The sequence below is a fragment of the Carcharhinus amblyrhynchos genome, chromosome 9 (assembly GCF_965287045.1).
Source record: "Carcharhinus amblyrhynchos chromosome 9, sCarAmb.v2.hapA, whole genome shotgun sequence".
Lineage (NCBI taxonomy): Eukaryota > Metazoa > Chordata > Chondrichthyes > Carcharhiniformes > Carcharhinidae > Carcharhinus > Carcharhinus amblyrhynchos.
This window is the reverse complement of record NC_137332.1, coordinates 22,452,722-22,469,124: the sequence shown is the minus strand read 5'-3', so window position 1 is coordinate 22,469,124 and position 16,403 is coordinate 22,452,722. Positions and strand designations below refer to the sequence as shown.

Sequence of the window (16,403 nt, the reverse complement as noted above, 5' to 3'; positions counted from 1 at the left end):
ACAAAATAGGAGGGATTGAAAAGAAAGATCACCCAATTGAATGACAGTGTAAGTGCCATTTCTCAAAGGGTAATTGTTTTTCTCTTTGCATGGGAGGGTGGCAATTTTAATTTAATGCCAGCAGGCTGAAAGAATGAGGAACACAGATAAAAGAGGGAGGAAATAATGGACATAGATTCCTCCAATTCTTCCTGTACTTAATCAAATAATATTGAAATATTGATGCAATTAATAGCTGAACAGTGCACACAGAATGAATGCCTATGAATTGAAGAGCAAAATCTAAGCAACACTTGTATCATTCCTTTAGAATGATTAATATTCAGAGCCAGAGAGTGAGGGGGAAAAAACAGAAAATGAACAAAATTAGCAAAAAGAGAGTCAGTGTGCATTAGGGAAGGAGAGAAAGCGTACGAGAGTAAGGCCTCTGGAGCTTGGGACGTACCGCTGACTCTGAGACCGAACTCACTTCGGCAAGGCACTTGATGCGAACTTTGGACACTAGAGAGCCCTAATGGGAGACAGGAATTGAGATAGATATGGCACTCAGACACACATGCAGTTTCTATTCTAGGTACAGTACATTTAAGTGAGGCATTGCCACAAGCAAGAATTAAATAAGAAAACATCATAAGCGTAGTCCATTAATTGAAGGGTCACCAAACCTGTTATTCACCCAGATTTTAAATCAACACAGCACTGTTCCTTACCAAATCACATTTCCTTCCAAAAACCAGAAGCAGCAACAGTAGCTGCTTTAAAAAAATGTAGAAGAAACAGTATATTTTTTATAAAAATAGTCTCAACTGATGTATTTCTGTATGTGAGAGGGCATATTTACATTGGAGACTGTTTTAATCCACGATGCTTATCACTGCCTCCAATGCCCAGATAAGTGCCAATGCAACATTTCTGAAACCCATGAGGACATCCAGCTGAAAATCAGCCCTTCAAAAACTGGTCAGTCCCAGTTTAATCTGGATGTATTGTGCAAACTATTCAAAAATACTTTGTGAAATTTTGGAGCAATCACCAGGTAGACTCTTGTGGGGGAAAAAGTGTAGTGGCCAGCGGAGGACAGGGGTGGGGCTTTCAGTGGGGTGCTGCTAACAAAGCTCTCCGAGGGGCTCAGGCTGTCCAAGTAAGAGGCTCCCGATCATGACATTGGTTGAACTCGACATTCCCTATCCTTGAAGTAATTGTAAATTGAGGGAGGTGAATAGTCAGCAAGGCCTTGGTATCCTCGTGCATCAGTCACTGGAAATAAGCAGGCAGTAAAGAAGGCAAATGGTATGTTGGCTTTCATTGCAAAAGGGCTTGAGTATAGAGATAGGGATGTTTTGCTGCATTTGTATAGGATGTTGGTAAGGCCACACCTGGAGCAGTGTGTGCAGTTTCAGTGTCCTTATCTGAGCAGCGAAGTCCATGCTAGAGAGGGAGTAAAGCGAAGGTTTACCTGGCTGATTCCTGGGGTGGCAGGTCTGTCGTATGACAAAAGACTAAATCAGTTAGGATTATGTTCACTGGAGTTTAGAAGAGTGAGAGGGGATCTCATAGAAACTTATAAAATTCTAACAGGGTTAGACAGGGTAGATTCAGAGAGAATGTTCCCAATGGTTGGGGAGTCCAGAACCAGGGGTCATAGTCTGAGGATAAGGGGTAAACCTTTTAGAACAGAGATGAGGAAAAAAATTCTTCACCCAGAGCTGGTGAACTATAGAATGTACTTGAGGCCAAAACATGGTGTGATTTCAAGAAGAAATTAGATATAGCTCTCGGGGCTAAACGGATCAAGGGATATGGATGGATGGTGGAGTGGGGGGGGAGAAAACAAAAATCAGGATATTTAATTTGATAATCAACCATGATCAAAATGAATGGTGGAGCAGGCTCGAAAGGCCGAATGGCTTGACTCCTGCTTTCAGTTTCTATGTAATTAGGAGGATGTCAGGAAGTTGCTGGGATCTCCACACCACCTCTTCCCTCCTAATTAAACGGCATCCACTACATCGCAGCTCACTCCTGTAGCTGCACAGCAGGATGGAATCCTGTCCATTGTGCCCGTTAAAAGTCAAAGCTGGGCACAGATCCTCAGCTAATGTTGGAAGGCATTTTGATGACTTCTCCAGAATGGTTTTCCCCATTATGTGTATCTCCAGTTACAAACCAATTAACAATTTATAAGTTAAAACTTCAAGTAGCTTTGTTAACCACATTCTTTGAGAATCGGCAAACTACAGAAGATCTTTACAATCTGTCAAGAAAGACAAGCTCAACCAGTTTGTGCTGGAATGCCATATGGCATTGTCATCAGAATTCTTTGTTATTCACTTTCTGTGCTAATGGCTTACAAGGTGAGCAATGTGTCACGGTCATCCTGAGCAGGGACTAGGTTCAGTTGCACAAAGGTTCCTTGTGTTTTTAAACACTTCAAATGTTTAAGGAGTGGGCTAAGAGACACATATTAAGTCAGCTTTAAGAACAAAAGAGATCGTTAAGGTTTTGGTGCGAGAGCCAAGCTGCTCAATTGGGAGATTGTGTGGGCCTCTCCACTATTTCTCATTCATACACAGGGACAATTCTACAGAGGAGGTGACAGTTATCCTACTAATTTCCCACTGGTCAGAGGAAACTTGGTTTTCAAGTCTATTACAGCTTAAGAGTACAGCAACCCATTATGACAATCTCCCTACAAGCATGATTGCTTGACAGAGATCAAGGACCAGATTTGTCTTACTTCCACAGAATCTTCATTTTGACATCTTAGGGACTGACAGGTAATTCTGCACATTCAGTTTTATTCTTTCAGAGTTTACTGATGACCCAAATTTGATTATCAAAGGACAGTGCTGTGCATAATCTAACTCATTAGCTGGCAATGCCTTAACCAAATGTCGTGAATAACGGAACATAAAGACTGAGAAGAGATTACAAATTATTCACAAATATACGGGAAGATCACTCATGCCATTTCTAAAAAATCAAATGAAAACATGCAAGTGTCCTTTTAAGCAGATTTCATACCACAACACAGATTTAAAAAATAAATCATTCAGAGCCATCAGAAAAATCAAATCTACACAACATATTCTCAACATATGGTGAGATGCGAATTAAGTAGCCTGTTGAGACTGAACCAGGTACATCACGGTATGAAGGGAGCTACTGACACCAGGTGGCAAATATTCAGAGCCAACAACTTAAGTAGTTTTAAAGCACGCAAAGGTGTCAAAGAACCATGGCAGAATGGTCTCCTGTAAAACTTGTTTGACCAAGTAGATGTCAGAAGCAATAAGTTGCTATATTTTGTCACTAATGTGGGAATGAAGGGAGAACAAAGCTGATGACTGCTCACTTGTACATAATTTATTAGTTACAATTTAGTTCAATCCCTTGGTATTGTCATGTTTGGTCTCATGGTAGCCTCACCTCCATATGGCCAAGTGAAACTCCATAACTGCTTTTAAATTTTTCTCAATTGCTTACAGCAATTTTTTTTTCTCTCAACCAGGCTGAATATTAGTTTTAACAAAGGTGCCAGAGATGAAGGAGTGAGCAAGCTCAATGAGTTGAATGGCACCTTCCGACTCCAACAGCATTGTTACAACTTGCTGTTTCATTTCTAATGGTAGTATTCCCACCCCATCAGACTGCCCACTTCCACTTGTTTCCTTTCACCAGCGTTGTTGAATTAAGCAACGTCTTGTTACATTGTTGGTTTAAAAACGAGCAATTAAGGAGCTGCAGCATTTACATTTTCTCACAGAAAATTTAGAAAGGAAAAGCAGTCACCTATTCAGAGGTATGTTGTGTAGCCTTGATTTTTTTTTGAAAAGTTTTGTTATTTTAGGTCAATTAAAATGAATAATCTGTCTTTAATATTAGGTTATGATTAATATAGAAACACGATCCTTCTGTAACAGATTTGAAGTTACCTGGGAATTCACAGACTGTCCCATTGGAATCCGGGAACACTCGAGGGCATATTGTTTCACACAGAAGTAACAGCCCTAAGGAATGGAAGAGTATAGAAATTAAGGGGTATATATTTTGATCCTTTTGTGAATAAATAGCGGTACTTTAGTCACTGGTATTGAATAGACTTGAATTAAAATGACAAATGCATGCTACTACGCTGCAAATCACTTCAAGGTGACTTAGACAGTACAAATGGAAGCCAGGAGATCATTTTTCCCTTGTAATAAAAGGCTGCTTTGACACTTCATAATGAGTAAGACTGTACAATTCACTAAAAGTTCACTTATTCAGCTGAAGTATGTATGTGTAATTGTCACACCGAAGTACAGAAAATTGTTAATTATCCACAAATTCTGGGTTTGTCACAGAAGAGGTCATCCCAGTTCTGAGAGAATGGGTTCTCCCTGTTAAATGAAACACAGTTCCTCAGAGTTCAGCACACATTCCACTTGTCAATCATGAAACATTCGAGGGATTCACTAGCCAAATCTACAGCAGCCAACTGAGCTGAAACAGAATTTGGAAAAAGGGTACTGATGCCACCTAGTGATGGGAGTCAAAATGCTGAGTGTCTTGTCCAGGAAGGCAAGTAACCAGGTGATTCACACAAGACTGGGCAGAGGTATCTGATGCCAAAGCACTGTTTGAATTGTGTGGGAAATACGCGGGCCCATTAGGGAAATAAAAACTGTGGTACTGAGATTTGAGTGGCACACACACTCAGTGACTGCTGTATTGAGATTCCAGAGTGTTTAGAGTCGCGATGATTGCTGCATTGAGATTCCTGAGTGTCACCCAGTTATCATACTGACTGCTGTATCGAGAATCCAGCGTGTTCACCGAGTCACGATTGAGATTCCTGAGCTTTCACCGAGTCACACTGACTGGGATCCTAGTATCCCAGTCACAGTATCACACTGGCTGCTGTACTGAGATTCCAGATGTCACAGCAATCATACTGACAGCTGTACTGGGAGAACACCTACTAGGTTTTCCTTCTTGTACACAATCAGAATTCCTGCATTTGTAGGTAAAATTAATGTAACAACATTAACCTCACAAATAAGCTCTGGGATTATAGGCTGGTGACATTAATTTATATTGCATGATCAGCACCTCCATGGATATCGAGAATTTTTTCATCTAAGGAGGTAATAAGGAGGTATGAAGATAGCAGGAGACCAGCATTTTTTTTCTAACAGTCAAATGGAAGAAAGCTCATGCAATAATGTCTGGATGTCAGTTTGTGAGATCTGGAAGCATTGCCTTAAATTATGGAGTGCATTAGATATTGTGAAGCTTATAATAATTTGTAATTAAATAGGATGAATATTCTGGCCGCTCCCATTGAATGCAATGGGGATATGAGTGGTTCGCTCCATCCACCGCAGGGAAATCTACCACAAATGGGGCCGGAAAAATCAAAGCCACAGTGTATTTTTTCTTAATTTTACTGTATTAGTGTTACAAGTAGGCTTACATTAACACTGCAATGAAGTTACTGTGAAAATCCCTTAGTCGTCACACTCTGGCACCTGTTTGGGAAAACGCATGCACGAAATCCACACAGAGTTCACTATGAGATTTTCCCTGCCCACTGCAGAAGATTCCAAATTTTTAGCGCAGCATGATGGGAAAATTGCAGCCATAATGTTTAAAGTTTAAAAGTTTATTTATTAGTTTCACGAGTAGGCTTACATTAACACTACAATACCACCAGTGTGAAAAATCCCATAGTCGCCACACTCTGGTGCCTGTTCGGGTACATTGAGGGCGAATTTAGCATGGGCAATGCACCTAATCAGCACATCTTTTGGACTGTGGATGGAAACTGGAGTACCTAGAGGAAACCCACACAGACACAGGGAGAACGTGCCGGGAATTGAACCCGGGTCCCTGGAGCTGTGAGACAGCAGTGCTAACCACTGTGCCACCGTGCCACCTGTGTTGGTGTGAAGGGAGCATTAGGTAGTGTGGGAGGGAGTTAGAGATCAGAGCAGGCCTGGAATGGGAGGTCAGGGTTGGGAGTGGGAGGTTGGGGCCAGGCCCGGAAATGGTTGCAATATATCTGATTGCATTCACTCGTGAGTTATGCGGTCAGATATCACTCAGTAGATCATTCTGAATACTCCCATTCACCAGAAGGTTATTTTTCAATTCTGTAACATAACGTAATTATGTCCCTCCTGCACAAAATAAAGTACATATGTCAGCCGTGAGATAAATGAAAATGTCTAATAGCTTCGCAAGCACAGCACTGCACATCGTCCTTACCTGAAAAGCAAGCTCCATGAGGACAATTCCACCTGGCAGAGCCCTTTGAAGATGGTAGGTCATTACACTGGAGCCATCTGCACTCTGTAATAGATTTCCACACATACATCAAATAATTCAGTTACTGTGATTACTACAACCTTTTACCACGTGCCTAAGGCTTGGTACCAGTGTGGGAACTCTCGTCACACAGCGTTGGTTTGATAAAAACTGCAGAGATAGCATCACAGAATGGGCTTCTGTGATGATGAACCAGCTCTTACCTTCCATACAATGTGCCTCTTTCGTCACATGCTACATGGCTCATCTGGTTCAGCAATTAAGATTGGATAAAACTCATAAATCTATCTGAAGACTAAGAGAGCTCAAAGCCTCCATCCACATATCATACAAAGACAGACAGACACCGTGAAGCATGATTTACAGGGCAACTTACAAAGATTATTTCAAATCTATCCCAGAAGTAGCCATTACAAATGGTTTCACTGTTAAGTTTTACGTTGAGGCTGCGCTAACTTGAGGCTTATGTCAAAGGGTTCCTGGAAGGTGGACTTCTAATCCTATTGGTGCTAAACAGCAAGTGATGAATGATCATATGGTCCTATGGGTGTTTGATAAAAATCAAAAGCTGGTCAGCAGTAATAAACACCCTCACAGCAATGTGAAAATGAATCGAAGTACATTTTAAAATCAATCTAAACATTTTTCACTTTGTTAAAAAAGTGGCACTGCTTTTCTAAACAAGGCAAGTCTTCAGCCGTGACCATAGCGATTTTAACCAATTAAAAAAACCCATAAAAATGAAATGCTCTGTCCAGGGTTATACGGGATCGATGCACTTTCATTCATTAGCAAGTGCCAAAATTCCTGATGCAAAATGCCTAATTTTGAAGGGCAGATAATTTACAAAAAGTAATATTAGTGTCAGACTTTGCCTTCTTCAAAATATTACATTATACAGGGGAACAAATATAAACTCAAGAAAAGCTCAGAACTTCTAAAGCTGATTCTTCCAAGGACATCATATTGGATATCCTAATATTTCAGCATCTTTAAAGGCAAGAACAGAGGTTCCTCACACTCATGGTAAGTGCTGTTAGTTCCCACTGTCACTCATTACTTTCCGGGCATCCAACAGAAACATGCAAATATCACATACAACATGCTGCAATGCAAGCTGCTTTTAAAAGCTAAAATCTGAAACATTTCAGAGTATTGACAAGGCTTTTTTTTGAAAGCTAGTCACTGGCTTTGAAGAGCCCACATCTTTTTCAACACCATTTATAAGCATCCAACTGCATTTTTGGTGAAAGTGCCATCAGTTACACTTTACATGGCAGTGCAACTTAAGACTGCCAGCTGCAGCAAATTGGTGACATTCACCAAGACAGGTGGTGAACAGTGACATGTTGACTTACGTTTCAGACAACTATGTGATGCATATGTGGGAAGTACGTTGGCTAATACTGAAGACCAAGCCTAGGCTAGCTTAGTAGTTGAAATTAGGAAATGTGAGGGAGGAGAGGATCCTGACTACTACTGGTAGTGCAATCTCTACAGTGCCGGTTAACGAGAGATTTCCATGCAGCAGATTGCATTCCTTTGCAATTGGCTTCCTGCTGACATGAAGGCTGCAAATCTCAGTGCGTAGACCCCATTATGGCTACTAACTCTCGTGAGAGGGTCATATTGGGGATTGCCAGTGGTGAGATCTCAGTTTGAGATCTTTCTCACTGCCTGCCAGTGACGTAATCTGGTTAACACCCAGAAAGGGCAGGAACCTTATTTCCATCAATTAGATAAAAGCAAATTACTGCGGATGCTGAAAACTTTGACAAAGGGTCGTCTGGACTCAAAACGTCAGCTCTTTTCTCTCCTTACAGATGCTGCCAGACTTGCTGAGATTTTCTAACATTTTCTCTTATAGTTCCATCCGTTAGAATTCATTTAAGTGTCATTATACATTAGTGCCATTGTTTCCAGAATCGTTAGATGTTGTCCGCCCGCCAGCGTGGTGTCATGCCGGCAGGAATTGCTACTGACGAAAACCAGTCATGGTTCCCCTTAGTTGAAGGGTCAGTCACGAGGGGCACAAGTTCAAGGTGAGGGGCAGGAGATTTAGGGGGGGATGTGAGGAAAACTATTTTACCAGAGGACGGAGAGGTCTGGAATGGAGCGCCTGGGAAGGTGATAGAGGCGGGTTGTCTCACATCCTTTAAGAAATACCTGGATGAGCACTTGGCACATCACAACATTCATACGGGCCAAGTGCTGGTAGATGGAATTAGATGAGAGTTCCGGTGTTTCTGATGTGTTGGTGCAGACTCGATGGGCCTCTTCTGCACTGTACGATTTCTATGATTCTATGATGACCAAGGCAGCGACGTGGAGGTCAGTATTGCCCCCAGTTGTGAAGAACACTTTGAAATTGAGGTACCCTTTCTTTAAGCCCTGCCCCATCCTCCCAAAGCTGGCTGTGTAACCCTCACCAGCATAGGCAGCTGTGAAACCAGCGAGTTTCACACAGCTTCACTTGCCTACTCCAGCACTGTGAAATTTTAGGAAAATTCCACTGTATGTTTGCAGGGCAAAACTATGCTGTGGTCCTTGCCCAGGTCCTTACATGGTTGGTAGCGTGATGGCAGATGCAGGCTGTCTACTTCTAGCGCTTGCTTATCTCTCTGGCATGTTCAATCAGAAATGTATATTGAAACCAACCATCAATTAATTTTAATAATACTACGAACATGACAGAACTCTGCAACTTGCAATTAAATGTCGTGTTGCTTCTTGAGCTACAGTCAAGTTGGCATTGTAAGAATCTCTTTTCATGCCATTTCAATTTTAAGTGCTTTTCGTTCTACTGAAGTGTTGTAAATGCCTCAATTACAGTCAGTTTTCCCATTAATTTGCATACATTATTCTTGTTAAACATGAGCTCCAGTTTGGTCTAAAAGGCCAGTTTTAAAAAACTTGTTTGCAGAACGTGGGCAGCACTGAGAAGGCACTGGTGCCCACCTTGGCTGCCCTTGAAAACAGACTGTTGAGTCACCTCCTTGGACACCACTGAGTTGCTTGCTGGTCTATGACAGAACGCAGTTAAGAAATCACCACAATTTATAGGTCTATAGTCACATGTAAGCCATTAGAACTTTTTGATGAAAGATCACTAATGTGAACTGTTAACGCTGTCTGTCTCTCCACTTTTGCTGTCTTAACCTGCGGAATATTTTTAACATTTTTGGTCTTTATTTCAGGTTTCCAGAATCTGTTCTATAAAAATAAAATGATGATACACAAAGTGTCTGGAAATCAAATACCTGGAAGTTATTTTAAAGGTCGCATAGAAGCCTGAACGTGACTCAACAGTATCAGCAAATGAACATTATACCATTTCTCTGTCTGCTGTTTAACTTGTAACGTTATCCTTTGTAATCAAGGAGCAACCGTTCCCTTTATTTGAAGGGTCAGTTACAAGGGGACACAAGTTAGAAGTGAGGGGTGGGAGGTTTGGGGGGAATTTGAGGAAAAACGTTTTTACTTAGAGGGTGGTGACAGTCTGGAGTGCACTGCCTGGGAGGGTAGAGGAGGCAGGATGCCTCACATCCTTTAAAAAGGATGAGTACTTGGCACGCCATTACATTCAAAGCTATGGGCCAAGTGCTGGCAATGGGATAAGGTGGGCAAGTCAGTGCCTTTTATGTGTCAGTGCAAGCTTGATGGACTGAAGGGCCTCTTCCACACTGTAGTATTCTGTGATTCTGTAATAAAAAGCTGAACATCTGCTTTGAAGCGTCACTGACAACATACAATTTGAGCATTCACTTGCTAATTGCGATAATAAAGTTTTGGATTGCATAGGCAAGGATTCAAATTTTCACCATGAACCATGCTCCAAACACTCTCGGCTGCTCACCTTTGGACTATCATCACTTTTCTGTTTGTGAATAGATATGGATCGCGAGTCCAATGGCCGAGTCCGTCCCAAACTGAAAGAAATAAACCCAAAAATACGCAGGTCATAAATGCTGCAGTAAAGTGATCAGTGGAATGGAGTACTGCATCACAGCAGTCAGATTTTCAGAATAATAACTGTAGAGGATGATTATCAGTAAAAGCAATTGGCTTGCAAAGTTGGAGGAGCATAATTTGGTCTATCAGCAACTATGTAGAATGTCTCATCATAGCGCACAACTTAGTCACAGAATCCCTACAGTGCAGAAGGCGGCCATTTGGCCATCAAGTCAGCAATCCCACCCAGGCCCTATCCCCATAACCTCCACATATTTGCTCCGCTAATCCCTCTAACCTATGCATTCCGGGACACTAGATGGCAATTTAGCATGATCAATCAACCTAACCTGCACATTTTTGGACTGTGGGAGGAAACCAGAGCACTGGAGGAAACTCCTCACAGACAGTGACCCAAGCCAGGGATTGAACTCAGGTCCCTGGCACTGAAAGGCAGCAGTGCTAACCACTGTGCCACCATGCTGCCATGTTGTTGCAAAGGGAGCACTAGGTAGTGTGGAAGGCAACAGTCTTGCTTAACATGCCACTGCAGATGGACAGTTGGGCATCACATGCCCATCCCGAGTTGAACTGAGTGGCTTGCTCACCCATTTCAGAGGAGAGTTGAGAGTCAATCACATTGATGTGGCTCTGGTGTGACAAGTAGGCCAGACTAAGCAAAGACGGCAGGTTTCCTTCCCTAAAGGGGTTCAGTAATCCAGTTAGGTTTTTGCAACAACTGACAATGGTTTCACGATCAACTGTAGATTCTTAATTCCACATATGTTTTATTGAGTTTAAAAAATTGTCATCTGCTGTGGCAGGGATTTGAACTCAGATCCCCAGAACATTAGCTGAGTTTCTGGATTAATAGTCTAGTGGTAATAGCACTAGGCCATTGCCTCCCTGCATTGGGACCATCAGGAAAATGGGCTGAATGCTACCAAAGGGCAGACTGAGTCTCTGGTGAATGTCCTGGCCCAGTAAAATTGCAGGACCATACCAACTGGTATGCCAGGGATCACGGTTCAATTCCAGCTTCAGGTGACTGAGTGGAGTCTGCACATTCGCCCTATGTCTGCATGGGTTTCCTCCCACAATCTAAAGATGTGCAGGTTAGGTGGATTGGCCATGGTAAATTGCCCCTCATTGTTGGGCAATAGCAGGGTATATATGTGGGATTACAGGGATAGGGCCTGGGTGGGAGTGTTGTGGGTGCAAGCTCGATAATCCAAATGGCTTCCTTCTGCACTGTAGGGATTCTATTCTATTTCATTAGGTTACACATACAGGATTTTACTACCAATAGAACATAGAACATTACAGCGCAGAACAGGCCCTTCGGCCCACGATGTTGCGCCAACCAGTTACAAAACAACGACCCACTAACCTAAACCAATCCCTTTTCGTCCATAAACCTATCCACGGATCTCTTAAACGCCCCCAAACTAGGCGCATTTACAACTGCAGCAGGCAGGGCATTCCAATCCCTCACCACCCTCTGGGTAAAGAACCTACCCCTGACATCCGTCCTATAACTACCCCCCCTTAATTTAAAGCCATGCCCCCTCGTGCTAGATTTATCCATCAGAGGAAAAAGGCTATCACTATCCACCCTATCTAAACCTCTAATCATCTTATATGTTTCAATAAGATCCCCTCTTAGCCGCCTTCTTTCCAGCGAAAACAACCCCAAATCCCTCAGCCTCTCCTCATAGGACCTCCCCTCCATACCAGGCAACATTCTGGTAAACCTCCTCTGCACCCTCTCCAAAGCCTCCACATCCTTCCTGTAATGTGGGGACCAGAACTGCACACAGTACTCCAAGTGCGGCCGCACCAGAGTTGTGTACAGTTGCAACATAACGCTGCGACTCCTAAATTCAATCCCCCTACCAATAAACGCCAAGACACCGCATGCCTTCTTAACGACCTTATCTACTTGATTCCCAACTTTCAGGGATCTATGTACACATACACCTAGATCCCTCTGCTCATCTACACTATTCAAAGTCCTCCTGTTAGCCCTATACTCGACACATCTGTTATTCCTACCAAAGTGAATTACCTCACACTTCTCCGCATTAAACTCCATCCGCCACCTCTCGGCCCAGCTCTGCAACCTAAGTCTTCCTGCAAACTATGACACCCTTCCTCACTATCTACCACACCTCCGACTATGGTGTCATCAGCAAATTTACTAATCCACCCAACTATACCCTCATCCAGATCATTAATAAAAATTACAAACAGCAGTGGCCCCAAAACAGATCCCTGAGGCACACCACTCGTAACCGAACTCCATGATGAATATTTACCATCAACCACCACCCTCTGTCTCCTATCCGCTAGCCAATTCCTGATCCAATTCCCTAGATCACCCCCAATCCCATACATCTGCATTTTCTGCAGAAGCCTACCATGGTGAACCTTATCAAACGCCTTACTAAAATCCATATACACCACGTCCACTGCCTTACCCCCATCCACCTCTTTGGTCAGTAGTATAGGTAGTGTATAGTAGCAGATTGGGATTGAAATGACAGAGATGCTGTTTTGGCACTGTGCTGAACTAGACTTGCACTTCTGTGAAAAAAAAGACGACTGCAAGCTCACAGACATTCGCTTTTATATTCTTAGAATCTGCTTGTGTTCCAGTTCAGTTATTATTTTATATTTATGTAGGCTGAATATAGTTTTCAAAGTGACAGTCAGTTGATTTGTTCCTACATTCATCAGTCTTCCCAAACAGGGTTTCTACATTCCACTCCAGGCATTCCATTTTACTGTTAGCAGTGAAAGTGTATAATAACGATCTACATTTGACATTTAGCTCGCACTTCCAATGTGTGATGAAAATATGATTAGGAAACTGGAAGGGCCAGTGAAAAAAAAACGCTTTCTTTCAGTTTTCCCTGAGGATATTTATATGCCACCTTTTTTTCCCCAAATAAATTACTAGGGTTATTTTAGTGAAATGGAATATGTGGATGCTCACTAACTTCCATATATTGTGAAGATAGGTACTTTATTGAATAAGTCACAACGCGGGATCCGTGTGACATACTGCAATGGATTTCATTCTCTTGCATCCATTTAAAGTTTATCTTAGTATCATGGGAAGAACTTGAATCATATACCTCACATTGAGTAACGAGTGAGTAGCAGCTGCACTGTTTCAATTGCATGACTTGTACAGAGAAGCGCAGGTGACAATTCTGCAACCTTGCATTAAACTGTCCTTCTGCTTACCTCCTTGTAGGGGAAGGTGGGCGAACCTGCACTAGAATAAAACCCATGCTCTGTAGATACTGGATGTACTGCTGCATGAATGCATTGGAGATCTCGCCCAGCCACTGTTCCTCCTTCAGTTTAAAAGGCATCGTTTCCACAGAATCACAGCTATGACTCCGGTCTCTCCCTGATGCAGTTGAGTCATTAGAACGATGACGCTTCTGGGCAGAGAAGGTCAGAAGTAATAAGAAATCAGAAAATGTGAAGACAAGAAAAGATGATTGAAGTTCATCTCTGAGGTAAAATGGAAACAGACACACGCATTTATATGATGCATTTCTCAACTACAATATGCGCCAAAGCACTTCACATCCAATGAGGAATTTTGAGCTGTAGTCACTGTTGCAATATAGGGAAGATCGCTGTAAGTTTACACAAAGCAAAGTCCCACATAATTAATGACCAAATAATCTGTTTTGTAGATGTTGATAGAGGGTGAAATAACTTTGAGACCGGTGTCCCTCCACCAGATTTCCTTTATTTACAAACTCTATTGAATTCCCAAGAGTGCTTCAGATACAAAGTCAGAATGTGTAGTATCAGCAGCCCTGACACTTCTCAATATTTAATCACGGAGCTCATACTCCAACAGGCCAACCTCATGGGTCTCTGAGGTCATTACACAGGGGTTACATGAGGAAAACTCTCCTGTTGCTCTACAATTAGTGCCGTTGAATTTTTATTCCCTCAGTGCTGCACTGAACCATTAGCCTAGACTGTCTATTCAAGTATTGACTTTCTGATTTTGAGGTGAGATTGCTAGTCTGACATCCAAAATGCATTATGCCACATTTCTCTGCATTGAACTGCATTTGACAGATATATGCTTACTCCATTAACCAGGCTATATCCCTCTGCAGTCTTTACTCTAACATAACAGCAAACTTTAATATAATTCTTTATAAGTCAATGTAAAAATTGGTCACATAAATGGAAAACAGAAGAATTTCCAACAGGAAAACATTACCTGAGCCCAGCCCATCAAAAAGTAATTTATTTACTTCTATTTTGCACTTTCCATCATCTAAATAATTTTCTATCTATGCAGCCACATTCTATTCAACATCACCAACATTAATTTTTACAAGTCTCTCACTTGGTAAGCTGCCCTTAGCACAAATCTCCTGAAAATTCTTACTTATATCGTGCACCACTGGGCTACATTTCAAAACTATTTCACTGGTTATAGTGTTTCCCTAAAGATATAAATAGCTCAACATAAATTGATGTTGTTTATTTTCTTCAACTTGGTATACTGAATTTTCCTACAAAAATAATCAAGTCATAGTAATTAATTCTGATTGGCCCATGGCTTTTAAACGATCAATAATTCTATCCGATATCATCGTACTTAAGAAGTGGCTAAATATAGCACTTAGGGTGAATGGGATCAAAGGAGGAGAAAGCAGGATTAGGCTACTGAGTTGGATGATCAGCCATGATCGTAATGAATGGCAGGGCAGGCTCGAAGGGCCAAATGGCCTCCTCCTATCTTCTATGTTGCTCTGACTTAATTTAGATCGAAACCAATTAACAGAAGCTACAACCTCCGTCCCAATCCACTTCCCCACTTTGAACTATTCCTTCTTTTGCACAACACTTGTTTCTAAAGACCCAAAGAAAGACCGATGCCAATGTAAAATCTTTCTATTTAAGTTGTTTTGCCTAACAAATGAATATCAAATGTAGACAAAATTTCATTTTATGACATTAAGAGCCTATTCCTTTTGATTCATCAGGGCATTTACAAGAAAACACTGATTTCCACTAAATGTTTGAGTGCTGATAATCACTATTTTCTCAGAGTATTCAGCGAAGATGAAAATACTGGTTGTCTGCACAATTACTGAAGTATTATGATTATTCTATATCTTTCAAAATGTCAAACCCTACCTAGAAAACTGCAGATCCATTAGCCAAACATCAACTGCACTCTATCAGTAGCAGATTAAGTAATCAAACCATAAAGGAGATATACTCATGGCAATAATTTAATGAAGGAAAAGTCAAAATCAATTTAGCTGGGGGACTGCTGTTCTAGACAAACTTTATTTATAATGTCCTCAAAAAAGAAGTCAAGAAAATGGATTGTGGAATTTTGGTTTCCACAAACTCTTTGATTATGCCTCACTGAATGGATTATTAATCAATAATAATCTGATTATCTAAAATCAATAATAGTATCTGAAACAGGAGAAGAAATTGGAATTCAACAAAAGAAACTATTCTCGACAAGTATTTAGTCATGCTGTGATCAATTATGAAACAATAATAATTTACATTTACAGAACACCTTTAAGAAAGAAAAGCACCTTAACATTCTTCAGAGGGATAATCTGGCAAAACAACTGTTGCCAAAGCCAAAATGAAGAAATATTATGCGGGGACAATATTTTAAAGTGGTCATGAAGAAAAATAGTTTCCTGAATTCTCAAAATAAGGCTGGCTGGATTTATACAGAAATACACAGAAAGCCAACAAAACACACTAAACAGGGTACTGCCTGGTTTCAAGGGCATTGAGTATGAGGAGAGGTTGCATAAACTAGTATTGTTTTCACTGAAAAGACAGAGGCTGAGGGGAAATCTGATAGAGATGTACAAATTTGTGAGAGGCATAGACAGGGTGGATAGTCAGAGGCTTTTTCCCAGGCTGGAAGTGTCAATTACAAGGGGGCACAAGTTCAAGGTGAGAGGGTGAAAGTTTAAACGACACGTACAGTTTTTCACTCAGAGTAGTAGGTGCCTGGGTCGTGCTGTCAGATGTGGTGGTGGAAACAGGCACATTAGCAACATTCAATAGGCATCTGGATGTGTATATGATTAGGGACAGAATAGAAGAATACG

General features: G+C 41.4%; 1 protein-coding gene across 6 annotated transcripts in view; it reads right to left on the bottom strand.

The window, feature by feature from the left end:
- Nucleotides 1–16,403, bottom strand: part of szt2 (SZT2 subunit of KICSTOR complex) — a 216,868-nt gene that overhangs the window by 34,517 nt on the left and 165,948 nt on the right. For 5 of the 6 annotated variants that reach the window (XM_080195312.1, XM_080195316.1, XM_080195315.1 and 2 more), the window contains 5 exons: nt 13,516–13,718; nt 10,169–10,241; nt 6,253–6,336; nt 3,936–4,010; nt 446–511 (listed from right to left, as the gene is read on the bottom strand). In XM_080195312.1, coding sequence (XP_080051438.1) covers nt 446–511; nt 3,936–4,010; nt 6,253–6,336; nt 10,169–10,241; nt 13,516–13,718 — 501 coding nt within the window. The remainder of the gene's footprint in view (nt 1–445; nt 512–3,935; nt 4,011–6,252; nt 6,337–10,168; nt 10,242–13,515; nt 13,719–16,403) is intronic. The other variant, XM_080195317.1, reaches the window with a different exon arrangement.